Genomic DNA, 14,093 nt, shown 5'->3' on the forward strand with positions numbered 1-14,093 from the left:
CATACGACAAAGTCTATGTCGCTCAAAGCACAGGATACTCAAGCTCATGCGTTATCATATGTACCGGGTGCCAAAGGCCAACTTTATGTTATATCATTTCCAACACCCTTCATTTGTGTGTACACGTTCGTCACCAAGACGGTTCATGTACCCAAACAGCAAAAGCTACTTCTACCAAAGAGTAACAAAGTATCTTACGGATGTAGGCGTAGGTTTATACGGCAGCCATCTGCAAAAGCCATCATAAATACGTACAACTTGCGGCGTACCTCGTTGTCGTTTCTTCAAGAAACCCTCCTTTGTTGATAGAATGCCAAAAACAAGAGAATACAAGTCATACCGAGTTAACAGCTCGCTCACAGAGCGAGATTGGCATTAATATTACCCCCACAGACGTACAAGTATGTATACCGCAACCACCTCTACTATCAAAACGACATCTTCGTTTCTTTCAAGCATTGGTTGACTTCTTTCGACCGAATATACCACGCGATTTTGACTTGCTGCGTGGCTTCTCCAAAGACGACTTGGCTGTGGATGTTGATCGACCTTCTCTCTCATCATCAATGTCATTATACTTTTCTTTGTGAATCCTATGTTGTGAAAGAACTCCATTAGCCATGTCGAGAGAAACAACACATGCACACCTGATCAAACTCACCAGCTATTTCCAACCATGCTGACCCCCTTTGCTTCTGCCATGCGGTAGAACTTGGCAGCTTTCCTCATGTCCTTTTTGCAACCGATCCCCTCGGCGTAACAGAATCCGGCTTCCGTCAGCGCATCAGTATCGCCCCAATTGCCTGCAATTTCAAAACAGCGCAGCGCCAAAGCCTTGTCTTGCTCGATGCCCCATCCATTGAGATGCGACACGCCGAGCTCGTAGATGCTAAGGGCAAACTGTGCTCGATGTGTCTTCATGTCGTGGAAGTCGGTTCCCGGTTTTCGGGTAGCTGGATTCTCGTCTTCAGCTACCTCTGACATGGCACAATCCACGGCTTTGCGGAGCCACTGCACACCCTCCTTCTGGTTCGCTCTGATCCCCCAACCATGACGGCAGGCTAGGGCATAGAGTAGCATCCCAGTCGCGTGACCTTTGTGGGCTGCGATTCTGAGGTGGTACGTCGACTCTTTCAAATCGCCGTGCTCATGAAGCTCGATAGCCTTGTTGACATGGTCTTCAGCTGATAGTCCCTGATAGTTGCTGATAGTACGAGCAGTAGATGGCCGAATTGTGCTATTAGACCTTGACGACTGGGAAGCCTCCACCACTGGAGACAAAGGGGGTGGCGGTGGTGGCATGAACACATTTGTCAAGGGAAGCTCCCCTAATGACGGTCTCGGGTTCGAGTCAGTTGATTTCACAGACCCGGTGGGCGTATATGATGCCGATTGTGGGTGGGTTGTTTCTCTAGACGCAAGAGCTTGTTCTGAGTCGAATTCAAAAGAGAATCCTGACCTTTGTTGACTCGTCTCCTCTCGGCTGGGTCTTGCAGATGCCATAGGGGAAGGGACGGGAAGTTCGCTGCTGTTACTACCTTCTAGGGGTGGAGTGCCAGGAAACATAGGCTCCTGCCACTCGAAATGCGGTGTTGAGAGGCCTTGAAAGATGCGAGAGGCTCTATTGGATACCCTCCGCCCCCGGGGCAGGCTATACGTAGCATGCGTGTAGGAGGAAGCCTCCCCAGCCAGGTATCCTGGCAAGGATCTAGATCCGTCGAAAGAACTAGCATTTCGTAAATGGCTCATTTGCATGGCCATCGGCCCCCGTGAGGGACTATTGTCAGCATTGAGATTGGTCAAACTCGCAGAGCTCATTGGGCGCGAGAAGTTCCTGGTTGGGAAGAGAGTGGGTGAGCCCAGCGAACCGCGGGAATCAGTCCTGCCATGGGAAACGGCATAAGGAGATATCGGAGAGTGAGGTGCAGACACTCCACTACTAGCGGAAAGCTGCCTCGACTGCGAAAATGTGGAACCAGCGTTGGAACTGGTATAATCGTCGTCCGAAGCATCGTGATATGGTCGTAGCCTGTTTGATGGAGGCGCGAGGCCCAGATCGGACTGAGAATGATTCGAGGGTTGGTATGGAAAACTTGCGTGGGACTTCAGCACAGGGCTGGATGAGCTTGACGGCTCTCTTGTGTCTATAGGAGGCGGAGACTCGACTCGAGGTGCCCCGAAATAGTCTTGTGCATTTGCCTTGCTCCGTCGTTGCTCCGTCGGCGACACCATAGTGCTCATCCGAACGTGCTGCGACGAAGGCCGGTCCAAGGGGTTCGCTACGCGCGGGAAACTTCCTGCGCGATCCTTATCCATAGTGGGTAGAGGAGGAACAGTATCCAGCCCATCGGACAGGGCACGAAATATGGGTGGCCGATTGTTTTGATGTTCAATCAATGATTCTGTGACGATCTGTGGTGGTAGTCTGCTTAACCGTCTCTCTCCAGCCTTCCTCGTTTCCTCCAACTCTTTAGCCAGTCTCCGACTCCTGGCGGCGAAGGCATCGAGAGGCGAGAGTGCGGGAGGGACTTCGCCATCGAAATGCTGGATTCGTGGTGAGACGAGACCATTCTTTGACAGGGCACTAGATGTGCGAGTAGTCTCTTTAGGGAGCTCAATGAAACTGGGCCTCTTCGATGTGGTCATTCTGTATCTCGGACTGGCTCAACAAAGCGACGTGATTTGCAATATGCGAATCTCTGTAGTGTGTTGATTGTCCCAAGTTTGCAGAGGCCAGTGAGCATGGAAAAGATGTTTGCCGCTCAATGAGACGATTAATACGGTTGGGGAGGGGGCCGGTGGCTGAGCAGATCGTCCAGCCGTGACTGGGCGGAAATGATGGGCAATGGGCCAGAAACGGTCGAGCGGAGGGTCGCAGTCGTTCGGTTCAGCTTTGAGAAAAAGGTAGACCCTGGTGACAGAGTCGCTGCGGATTTGTCACTATGGTGAGGATCGGAATCGGTCGTATGAAAGGGTATAGGAGAGGGTTTTCGGTTATTGAGCGACGTTAGCGAGTGGTTTGGATGGAAGGAGTCGCAGGTGACGAGGAAGAATCGAGGGCCGATCGATGGCGGGGGTCGACATTAAAAACACCAAATGATCGAGGTAGGGAAGCTACACTACTCGTGCCCTGTGCAGTGAGTGATCAGCAAACGAAAGTGTGTATGATGTGCCGATTGAGGATGGGAAGAAGCACGGCGAGCGAAGGAATTCGCGTACCGAGAAAATCATACAGAGGTTGTATCAGCGGGCAGGGCATTGCGACCATGAGGACGAACTCTTGCCCCCTCCCCCCTGTAGGCTGGGTACCCATCAACGGTTCAAGTGCTGGGAGCTTGCATGGGGGCCCCTGTCTGGCCGACGGTGGCATGGAGCCCGCCAGTCGCCGGCGCCCGTCAGCGCCACCAGCTGCACTCCAGCAAGCCAAACTGCCCACCCACCTCATACTGCTCCAGGCTTTGGCTCTTTTGGCTGGATGCGCCGAAAATCAGGGGGCTTTATCCAGCGTCTCCCACAGACCACCAGTGCACCCTTGAGAACACCCTCGAGTCGCCAGTCAGTGCGCACTGTTATCCGTCCCGAGTAGCCGCCTTCGACTGGACAACGGTCAGCGCACGGCCATGCGATTGAGATTGACTGCTGCCAGAGTCCTGTACTTGACCTCTTCTTGGACCACTCCAACCCGACACCATATCGAATCCTCGTACGGAGCCGCACAGACCATCACTCCAGAGTCCAACAACGAGTCCTCCATAGCACATGGCAGTTTAGTCTTCGAGTCCGAGCGCAAACCTTCAAGCCCGCTGCCGTGCAGTTCAATGACTTGGCTCTGATCCAAAACCCAAGAGTTCACAGCAGCTTCAAGCATTGCTAAGCAAAGTCGAGCCAGAAGTGTGGCGCATGCATGCGATGACGGTGTAACCTACTGATCTAAAAATCTTTCTGCTTCCCACCACTGTGTCTCACCCTCCCAAGCTGTGACACCAAAACATCCCCCGAGTGTGACGCAGTGGAACATACAAGGACTTGCCTTGTTGATCTCAGACACACCCAAGACAAAATCGATAAGCGAATCATCGTCTGCCATTGTGCATACCTACTTCCACCGGGGTACGGACAGTCTACCGACGAGTCCTTCTTAGATATCTGTATTCGATCCCAATTCTCTGGACGGACGATCCAGCAGCAAATGTTCTCCACTGAAAGATTAACATCCCCGTATTCATGACATAAAATAATTCGGAGTATGAGGAGAAGGACGACCGATGACACACAAGACATGACCGTACAAAAAGCTCTGGATCGAGAGTATTCGTATACTCTAGAGTGCAGATATAGAGTATGCTCGTACTCAATACCTAGGGGACGAGAAGGGGGTTCTTGTTGTAGCTGCTGCTCAAGACTTACAGTACGTGTTCTTGTGGCTCTCGTGTACCCTGTTTAGGAAATCGCCTGTATCCCAGGGACAAAAAGCTATCCATCTGTTGGGTTGTTTTCCCAGACTCAAAACAGTAAGTGCCATGACCCATAGTCCATTAGCAGCGACGCCGGCCATGGAAAAGTTAGTTCGCGAAATTGGATTGCCAGGCGCCGTCTTGCACCTTTGGCTCATACTGTAAAGTTATTGCTGCGTTGCAAGCCTCTGCCAATATTGAATCGTTTCCAGCCAGATTTCCGTCCTTCTGTCATGGCCTATGATATCGTTCCTGCACCGGAAATAATGAGTGATCTTCCATACCCTTGTCTCCTGGCATGAGTGACCCCGATGCAATAAATTTGCGAAGACGTACTCCGCATCCCGGGAATAAGTCGCGAATGGGTAAGGCTGCATTAGGTCGATAGCCAATGTGGAGGATGAAAAGCTGATCAAATTTCCAAAGGACAATAGTGGTTCGTAAAGAAATACGAGACTTCCGATCTCTTCGTTCCGGGTGGAATCGACCTAAAGAGGGACTGATTTGCAAGCTGCCTTGGACCTCCACACTGCGCTCGAACATTGACAATGCTTGAAGGTAAAGGTATGTTGCTGAAGGGATGATTTCACCTGTCCGCAAGACAAGTACGAGTACTGACATCTGAATCGATGACCATCGACCATCTCCCGCCATCTCAACTTTAGAAACAGCCTTCCGTGAGCGTCGATGCAAGGCTCTCTCAGGCAATGCTGATCACAAGCCCTTCCCCGCAAATCCCTTCGTTCCAAGCCTCCCTGAGTCCCTGCAAGTTATTAGCACTAGTGAGCCCGCATTCAGCACACATCCTGGAAACAACATCCTAACGCGGAGTACGATGACACCTACCCGCTGTCCGCCTTTCTTCTCAGTAGCCACCAGTTCGATCAGTCTCACAACTTCACAAGTTACAACCATGGCCGCAGGCTGGCTAACGGCATAGACTCCCCGGACACCGAGAACCTCTCCAACGCCTTCTTCAGACCTCACCAAAAGATGCACAAGCCTGACCTCAGACCCCAAAGCCTCGTCCCGGCGTCCATCTATCCCTTCACGACCTCCTGGCTCCTCCCGCCCTTCGCCCTCGCCCTCGTGCGTCTCTTGCTCTTCACATACTGCCTCGCCACAGTCCTGACAAACTGGATATACGACGGCGTCCACTCAGCCTCGTACCTCATCGGCCAGGAATTCAGCTACTTCACCGTCCTGACGTACTGGGGGATTCTCTTCTACAGCCTCGTCGCAGGCGTACACACCCTCGTATATGCGCTCCGAGGCCGATCGTGGCTCGAGTCCTGGCCGCGCGCTCTCCAGGCGCTGCATTCGTTCTTTTACACCACCGTCGTAACGCTGCCGTTCCTCGTGACCATCGTCTATTGGGCGGTGTTGTACGATGGGCCATGGTTCCCCGTTGTGTTTGACGGTTGGACAAATGTAAGTACCTACCTAGTATGTACCTGTCAATCTTGCTTCTTCGCATTTTCCCCGTCCCCCGTGGCTCTTTTCCCTGTCCTCAATCCTCATCGTCCTCGTCCTCATCCATTCACTCCATTCATCGATACATATCAGATGCTGACGACGGGATAATGTTATTAATCGAAACCAGATCTCGCGGCATGCCCTCAACTCGCTTTTCGCTCTCTGCGAACTCGTTCTGCCTGCAACTCACACTCCGCCTCTCCTTCACCTCGTCGGACTGATCATTCTTCTCCTCTTGTACCTCGCCCTCGCATACCTTACACATGCTACCCAGCACTTTTACGTGTACAGCTTTCTTGACCCGTCCACTGGCTCGGGCAAGGTGGCGGGATATTGCTTCGGCATAGCTGCAGGGATCATCGTTATCTTCTTCGTAGTATGGGCCTTGATATGGCTTAGGCAGAGATACACAGGAGATGCCAAAAGGAGTAAGAGGGATATGTCTAGGCGGGCACCCTTATATCGGGAGGTGGAAATGAGTGCGGACCTAGAACAAGCCAAGTAGCAAATGTAGTGAATACAACCTATCTATGCCAGGTATCATACTATCGTCGTGAAAGCGCGTCGTATACATTGGGTGTTATACACTTGTCGAGTTCTCAGATACATGACCGTTACAATGGTCAACGCCTCACTTCTTCTGCCTCTTCTTTGCTGGCTCCTTGTTTTCTTCATCCTCTTCTTTCTCCCATTTTATCGCGTCCACCTCCTCCTGCTTGGCGTCCTCGCCAGCTTCGCCCTTGACTTTGGCATTTCTAAAAGCCTTTCTCAGTTCACACTTCCCCAGGTTCTTTCCCCCGGCTCTACACTCGTCGCATTTCTTACCGTGTGTCACCAGCAATATATGTAATCCGTACTTGTCCTCATCAGGAATCATGACGTCCAAATGTGCATACGTCTCATCGCGACTCGCGCTCTTCGGCCGCCAGCCGAGAAGGCCCGTGATGCGCCAGACGTGTGTGTCGACGGCGAAGCTCTCCCTCTGGAGACAGAACAGCGACACGCAGCTGGCCGTCTTGGGGCCGACGCCTTGAAATGACAGCATCTCCCGCATGGCGTCGTCGCTCGACGCCTGGTGCAGATGGTCCAGAGAGTACTCCCCGTACTTTTCATACGCTTGTTGTAGAATGCCGATGATGACCTTGCTCTTGACCGCGCTCAACCCGCCGCACTTGATGGCTTCCTGTAACTTTGCTTGTCCGCCCGCGACAATGGCATCCCACTTGTCAGAGCCGCCGTAGACCTTGTCCATGCTCAGTTTCGCCCTCGTCGAGTTCTTGTCGCTCGTGTTCTGCGACAGGATGGTCCGCACGAGTGCGTCCAACACGGACGGCGAATCGCCGCATCCGGCCCGTGTCGTGGAGGCCACCACTTCCTTTGGTCGGACTCGTTCGCCGTGCAACGACGCCAGGATGCGGTGCGCTACTTTACACTCCTCGGGCGTGGGGTGGTGGAAGTCTGGAAAGGGAGATTTATTCGCAAACTGCGCGTACGACTTGAGTTTCTTCGCTTGCAGGTCTTTGGCGGGACTCTTCTTCGACGACGGCGTCGTCATCGTCTTTTTGGTATCGTCGGTCGGCGGAGGGCTGATTAAGCCGGATCCGTCTTCTGTCTTGACCTTCTTCCTGCTCTTGGTCTCGCTGGGTGCAACGGCATTTCGCTTCCTCGAGGCGCGCTGTGGAGACTCTTGCTCCTCTTTGATGGGTATTTCGAAATCCTCCTCTTCCTTGTTGGGCAGACGGGGCGACACCGCGCCATTCAGGGTCACTCTTCGCGCTGCGGCCGTCGCAGCACGCGTGGACCTGGACATCTGGAATCGTAACCGGTGGTCGACAGGAACGTATGGTCTCAAACAGCAGACGAACTTTTGGGCACGGATAGCCTGGCAGGACAAGATAGTGATGTCATCAACTATGAGTGAACGGTTGACTGAATGCAGCGACGAAGGCTGGATGGAATGATAGGGGGAGCTATCTTTTTCTCAGGTGGGATGAGAAGTTCCAGAGACTGCAGCGCTGAGTCCGTTATTTCAAGGGCCTCATCTCTATAGACTCGTCGCTCGTCCGCTAGGTATAAAGATACTACCGATTTCGGGTTTGAAGCTCTCCCGTCGTACGAGTTCGAGATCAGAGGTTGATCGATGCTTACATCGCATCTTGGTCCTTGGAGATCGGGATCGGTCCCTGCAGATCGCCTCCACGATCTAACTAACGCGTCGACCCAAGTCATGAGGAACTCCAATCTTTAAAGTACATGACTCGCATTCATTTCTTTTGGACTTTCTTCATTCTTGATAATCCATAGATTGCTTTCTCAACAATTCAGCACCCTCAAAGGTAGCTTGAGTTATTATGAACCTCTCCATTCTGTTGTTGTTGTTGCGTGTCTCGCACAATGCAGACGTGAACGATCCCAGCTTTTTTTTCGACGATAGCCAGAGCGTCACCCGCTAGGTCATGGAGGTGAAGTACCTTGATACTAATAACATGAATTCACCGCATTCATGATTCCATTCACTGTGAAAAGGCAAGACATACAAAAGCACCTCCCACGCCACTTTAAACCCCCTTATTCTCCTTCCTCCTTGTTGTTTAAAGCAGCGCACCAAACCCACCCAGCACAGCACAGCCTCGTGAACCGTCTGAGAGAATCATGGCCCCAGATACCTCGTCCCCCCTTTTCTTGACTCGTCTTCTCCCTGAGCTACGGCTCAAGGTGTACGAACACGTGGTCTATCATCACCGTCCTATCGCACTAAAGTTTGTTGATGGCCATCTCACCAGGCGGAAGACCCGAGGCTACAAACCTCCAGGGCTTCTCCGGGTCAACAGACAGGTGCGGGACGAAACGATTGCGCTCCTCAACAGCGAAACCTTCTACCTCCACAACACCTTTACGATGTTGCATTATGACATCGTGCCCGTGTCCTTCGCGGTAGCTTCCAGGAGGTCGTACGCGCGTAGGCCGGCAATGGGTCTTCCAGACGCGAGCATCCCTCAGCCAAGCAACGGGGTGCACAAATTCCTCAAAAAACTGACAATCGAAAGCGTCGGTCTGGGTCCCGTGTACTATTTTGCTTCGAGCGTCGACCATCTCTCGTACCACGCGCCAAAACTCGAACAGGCGACGTTCAAGTTCGAACGATCTGGCTTTCTCCTGGGTGCCGCCGTCGAATTGAGCAGAGCATGCACGTTGGAAGAACACGTATGCCTCTTGGACCGCCGCCACCACCACCACCACCACCTCCTCCTCCTCCTCCTCCCGAATCAGAGCCAGAACGACGACGACGAGAGCCAGGACCAGACCGCCCCGCCAACTTTATCCCTGTCCATCTCTGTCATGACGGCCGACGCTTCGGCTCAAGAGGTCATCCCCCGGGGGCTGTGGCGCGGCTTGCTGCGAGGCGTCACGCTCATCGAGATGCTATCGTCACGGCCCAATTTCGACAATTTCGTCCAGAAGTCGAGAAGGGCCACCCCCCGTTATCCGCCTCTCATCGCCACCTCAAGCCTCAAGCAAATCACCTTGGTGGGCAACATGCCTGATTGTTCCATCCCCATCATCGAAGGATATAAGTGTCAGCTGAGCGGGTCCCGCTGGATGAGAACTTCGGTCACCCACGTCCCCGTCAAGCCAAGATCGGGCCTCAGTGGCACACACATCACGTATGTCTGGAGTCGTCCCTGAGTGGGAAGTTTGACATACGTGTTGAGTGTCGTGTGCAGGTAGTGTTTTGAGGGCGGACGCCGTGAAAAGGGGGGCAGCGTCCAGTGTTTCACGGCGGACGTCATGGACGATCAAAAGGTGCATGTGAACTACGAGAAAGAACTTCATAGAGTGATCGACATGACCTGAGACGGTAGATTTCATGATCCTGATGGTGATAATGAAAAACGAAAAATGAAAATTCTAGTCAAAATGACGTGAAGTTCGTGTTACTGCTGCATTCCCCCCTAACCGGGGTGCTCTAGTCCTAAAGGTCTGATCGATCATGCCTGAGACGATGAGGAGTCGAGTCACAGTGAAATCGAATCGACCGATAGAACACAATGGCAGTGATAGAAGATTTTGTTCTATCGTAGTCGTAGCTATGGTCACGCTCATGGGTATAGTGGTGGACATGCTTATAGCTACCTCAGGTAGTCATGCTCATCGTAATTGTCATCAAGTATCCCTTTCCACACCGACACACACACACCCTCCCCTTGACGTTGATTACACTCATTTCATTCACCCACGATCGTTAACTCTACTCCTGGGATCGAGAGAGGCATCATCCATAAGAGCTATGAGGCGTCAGCCATCAGCTACCAGCTATTCGCCGTGAACTATCAGAATATCAGCCATCAGCCAGCAGCATTGGCTATCAGATATCAGCCATCAGCCATCAGCCATCAGCCATCAGCCACCAAGAGAGCCCGCAGGTCCTTTCTCACGTCATATCATATCTCATTTGCAAATTAGCAGGACAGTACAAGTACCGAGTGATCAAATAATTTGGTCTTTTTCATCCAACAAGAGCCTTGTTAAGCGTGATATTCTGCTCCATCTCCTCCTGATCGTCATGGTCGTCCTGGTGTTCGCGAAACTCGATGCCCAGCTCGTCGAGACCGGCGCCGCCGCGCGCATCGCTCCCCCCGAGCACGCGCTTCATCATACTGATGCTCCGCCTCACTCTGCTCTTCCCGTCGTCGCGCTCGTGCTGGGCCATCTGGCCGTCAGCGGCGCGCGTGTCGAGAGCGGCCGCGTGGTCCCTGCGCCATTTGGCGAACGCGCTCGACCTGCGCCCCTTTTTGACGTCCACGGCCAAGACGGTCGCCGGCTGCGGAGGCCAGTTGCCTTCGGCCTTCCAGCCCTCGACGAGCGCGGGGATCATGTGCACCAGCGGGATCGGCACGTTGGGCGCAAGCCCTTGCACCACGATCTTGGAGTAGATTGTAGCATAGGCCTTCGGAGCGATGCGGTCGCGCAATATGTCGTGGTCAGATGGGAGAAGCGGGGGGAAGATCGGCAGCCAAGGGCCGTCAAGCGTCGAGGTGTCGTTGGTGGTGGTCTCTGAGGATGCCGATGTTGTTGCTGACGGTGTTGACCGTTGTTGTCGGTGGTGGAGGAGAGGAGGTCCGTTATTAGTGCTTGTTAGGGCGGTGGTATCGACAACGACGACATTCTCGCTGTCCGTTGACGATGCTTCGATCACTGCAGTGCTTTTACCTGCGCCTGCATTGATACTTGTATTTGCATCGGCACCGTCTCCATTCACCGTACTCGACTTTGTAGGTGATGATCCAGGGTTCAATGGCGAACTCGAAGACGTAGATGTCGACGTTCCGTTGCGTCCGTGATCGTAGCTCTGACAATGCGAGAGCATACTACTGGACCTTCTAAAGATGTGACCTGGTCTCTGCCTGTCGAGGCCACTCTCCTTCCTCTTCGCGACCGCCTCCCGAGGGCGCTGCTTGACCGCCCCGGTCCATGCGTCCCGTCTGTTCGTCCAGACTCTCAAACCCTCATTCACCCTCAATTCTTCCTCTATGAGTTTTCGCCGTTTCCGCTTCCTCTCGAGAATCATGTCGCCCACTGCATCTGGAGTTTCGAATCTATAGGGGCTGTTGTTGCTGGTGTTCTTGTTTTGTTGCCCTTTTCCGTTTGCGCTGCCGTGTCCTTGTCCTTGTCCATGCGCATTGGCATACGCCGCTTTCCTCTCCTCCGCTTCGATATCGCTCGCCCACTCTTCGCGCATCCTGTAACCCGTCGGTTCCCGATACGGCAGTATTCCGTTGTTCTCCTTCACGGCAGTACTGGGGTATTCCCAGTCGTCCCGGATCATGGCCGCAAGCAACTTTTTCACTTCCCTTGTCTTTTCCGTCTTCTTTACAGGGTCGGGTAACGGTGCCGGTTGTGCCGGAGCCTCGTGGCCACTACCGGCACCGCCACTCTGCGAGCTTGCATTGGAACCTTTGCGCAGTCGCTGGGTCAAATTGTGTAGGAAGGCTGCGTGAGGCGGATTGCCGAGGTCGGTCGACGGCCGCGGTGACGAGGGAGTCGGTGACGTTTCGGGAGTTTCTAGAGGATGCATTATGATTGTGTTTGTTGTCGTAGCATGGATAAGGAAATTAAGAAGCGCTGTGGAGAACCTCGGTGTTCTGCGTTTGTGTGCTTTGAACGGGCAAGTCTTTCAGGCAATGATCACTGCATCAAAGTCATGTTTGCAATAGGCGCAGTCTCAAAGGCGGAGATATTGGGCAGGACCGAACGGCTGAAAATGATTAGAATGTCTGAAGCGGGACTTTGACCGAAGAGAAGCGACAGTGTTCGCCCTCAGGCAGACCAAGGTAGTAGTAGTGCGTAAGGCGAGCGTGGGTAGCACGAGACCGCCCACTCACTGAGTTGCTGCGCGAAGGGAAGTTCGCGATTTGGAGAAAAGTCACAGAAGGGCAGAAGTACGGAGCACATGGGTGTATGCTCGGTATATGGGCAGATCGACACCACAAACACCTGACGTTTTTTCTCCGGTGTGTGTCGCCATTCGCCAAGTCTGGGGTTGTACGAGTCCAATGCGAGAGGACACACAGTGTTGGCTCTGCTCTTCCTCAGGTCTAGAAGCCTCGAAGGCATGGACAAGCACAAGATGCACGGGGACGCCCGCGCTCTTCCGGACCTTTCGGATGCCAACAATTGGTTTGATTTACTGGAGATGTGCGCCGTAATAGTAAATACCAATAACCACAAGCTTTTTGATCCGTCCAAAAGGCCGGTGCGGCCTAGAACGAGTCAGGACTATTATCAGTAATCATTTTGTGCATCAACGGATCCCTCGAACGCCCAAAGACTGGTGCCAAGCACTGAGGCCCCGCGCCCAGAGAATGAAAATCCGGGGACGGGCGAACATCGAGTGATCACTGATCACTTGGAAGTTTGCACGGTTTCTAGGTCCTCGTACTCGTATACACATATATCCTGTTACTCACTCACTAACTCATGGCCTGCCCCTTTTTCGACCACATCCATCCCCGTCCTGCCTTTTCCAGAACCCCTAGGACCTTGACATCAATTCCACGTCGAGCGTCAATCTAGACCGGTATGAAGGTGGTCTTGACCCGCAATGAGCAGCATCCATATTCAAATCCAACAGGCCCGACAACACGTCGTGGCTAAAGTTGCTACCAGGCCAGTACTGCGGCAGCGGGTCTTTTGACGGTGAGGATGATAAATGAGCAGCTTCAGGTCGAGTGATCTCAATACCGCCAGCACCACCGTCACCACTCTCCAAATCCGCGTTCGGTATAGGACGTCGTGAGATCGGCGTGTGTTTACTCGGTGGGAACCCGCAAAGCTCTTTCATCCAACCAAACCAGAACGGAGAAGCGAGGTACGAGTATATTGATACCACGATGATTGTGAAGAAGATCAAAAATGCGATTCCTATCCAGAACCCTTTTCCAGGAGGCCATTGTCTCTGATCAACCTGCGCAGCAAGTGATGGTACCTGTCCCTGTAATACCTGGAGCTGCGTGACGTTGTTGGGTTGTGGTGGAAAAGGTATCGCCGGTGCCGGTGATCGTGTTGTTGATGTATGGGTCATCGTGAGAATCACAGTTCATTGATCTGGTGGGTCTGTTTCTTGTTGTCTTGTAAAGAACTAGGATAGACTGCCCAAAGACGCCCAAGACGTGTGCTCTAATGTAGACGCACACTCATAGGAGAGGATGGCGAACAATGGACAGGCAAGCAAGCAAGAGAAAAGTGGCAGAAAGAAAGACGACCCCGTTTGATGAAATAGAACGAGCAATCTGCCTCTGCCTCGAGAGAATACACTACATGAACCATCCTTACCTTTCACCGTTCAGCCATGCGGAGCACTCTGTGCACACTTAATGTCACTGGTACCGGCAGTGGTGAATGCGGAAAAATATGAAGCAAGAGCTTTGCTGCGTACCGACGATAATCTATTCCACACCAGATCGATTCATCATGTTCATGTTAAATAGTTGTCAGATTGGGATAGAACAAACTTTCTGGCATGAGGAAAAGATCTGTTCACTCCCAATTCCTCAAACTCAGCATTATGTATATCTATGCTCTCTCCTTTTTGTTACTGGGGGATTGCCAGTCTTCCGAGTCCTTCCCCTCTCAAAAGAGTCTCTGTCTCTGTGAGTTGTACTC

At 52.7% G+C, this 14,093-nt stretch overlaps 6 protein-coding genes across 6 annotated transcripts; 2 read left to right on the forward strand and 4 right to left on the reverse strand.

Moving 5' to 3' along the window:
* Nucleotides 1-451: 451 nt before the first annotated feature.
* Nucleotides 452-2,646, reverse strand: PV08_07569 (uncharacterized protein; the record flags this gene model as incomplete). The annotated part of the gene is made up of 2 exons (XM_016381898.1): nucleotides 452-593; nucleotides 662-2,646. 2 exons carry the CDS (start codon nucleotides 2,644-2,646, stop codon nucleotides 452-454), a joined length of 2,127 nt encoding a protein of 708 aa, XP_016235000.1.
* A 2,801-nt stretch (nucleotides 2,647-5,447) lies between these two features.
* PV08_07570 (uncharacterized protein) lies at nucleotides 5,448-6,435 on the forward strand (the record flags this gene model as incomplete). Its single annotated transcript, XM_016381899.1, has 2 exons — nucleotides 5,448-5,885; nucleotides 6,058-6,435. The coding sequence occupies 2 exons, from the start codon at nucleotides 5,448-5,450 to the stop codon at nucleotides 6,433-6,435; spliced, it is 816 nt and encodes a 271-aa protein (XP_016235001.1).
* Nucleotides 6,436-6,561: 126 nt separating this feature from the next.
* On the reverse strand, nucleotides 6,562-7,740 carry PV08_07571 (uncharacterized protein; the record flags this gene model as incomplete). Its single annotated transcript, XM_016381900.1, has 1 exon — nucleotides 6,562-7,740. The coding sequence occupies one exon, from the start codon at nucleotides 7,738-7,740 to the stop codon at nucleotides 6,562-6,564; it is 1,179 nt and encodes a 392-aa protein (XP_016235002.1).
* An 842-nt stretch (nucleotides 7,741-8,582) lies between these two features.
* On the forward strand, nucleotides 8,583-9,617 carry PV08_07572 (uncharacterized protein; the record flags this gene model as incomplete). The annotated part of the gene is made up of 1 exon (XM_016381901.1): nucleotides 8,583-9,617. The coding sequence occupies one exon, from the start codon at nucleotides 8,583-8,585 to the stop codon at nucleotides 9,615-9,617; it is 1,035 nt and encodes a 344-aa protein (XP_016235003.1).
* Nucleotides 9,618-10,437: 820 nt separating this feature from the next.
* Nucleotides 10,438-12,006, reverse strand: PV08_07573 (uncharacterized protein; the record flags this gene model as incomplete). Its single annotated transcript, XM_016381902.1, has 1 exon — nucleotides 10,438-12,006. One exon carries the CDS (start codon nucleotides 12,004-12,006, stop codon nucleotides 10,438-10,440), a length of 1,569 nt encoding a protein of 522 aa, XP_016235004.1.
* Nucleotides 12,007-12,963: 957 nt separating this feature from the next.
* On the reverse strand, nucleotides 12,964-13,512 carry PV08_07574 (uncharacterized protein; the record flags this gene model as incomplete). The annotated part of the gene is made up of 1 exon (XM_016381903.1): nucleotides 12,964-13,512. One exon carries the CDS (start codon nucleotides 13,510-13,512, stop codon nucleotides 12,964-12,966), a length of 549 nt encoding a protein of 182 aa, XP_016235005.1.
* Nucleotides 13,513-14,093: the final 581 nt, after the last annotated feature.

This window comes from Exophiala spinifera (assembly GCF_000836115.1).
Source record: "Exophiala spinifera strain CBS 89968 unplaced genomic scaffold supercont1.5, whole genome shotgun sequence".
NCBI lineage: Eukaryota > Fungi > Ascomycota > Eurotiomycetes > Chaetothyriales > Herpotrichiellaceae > Exophiala > Exophiala spinifera.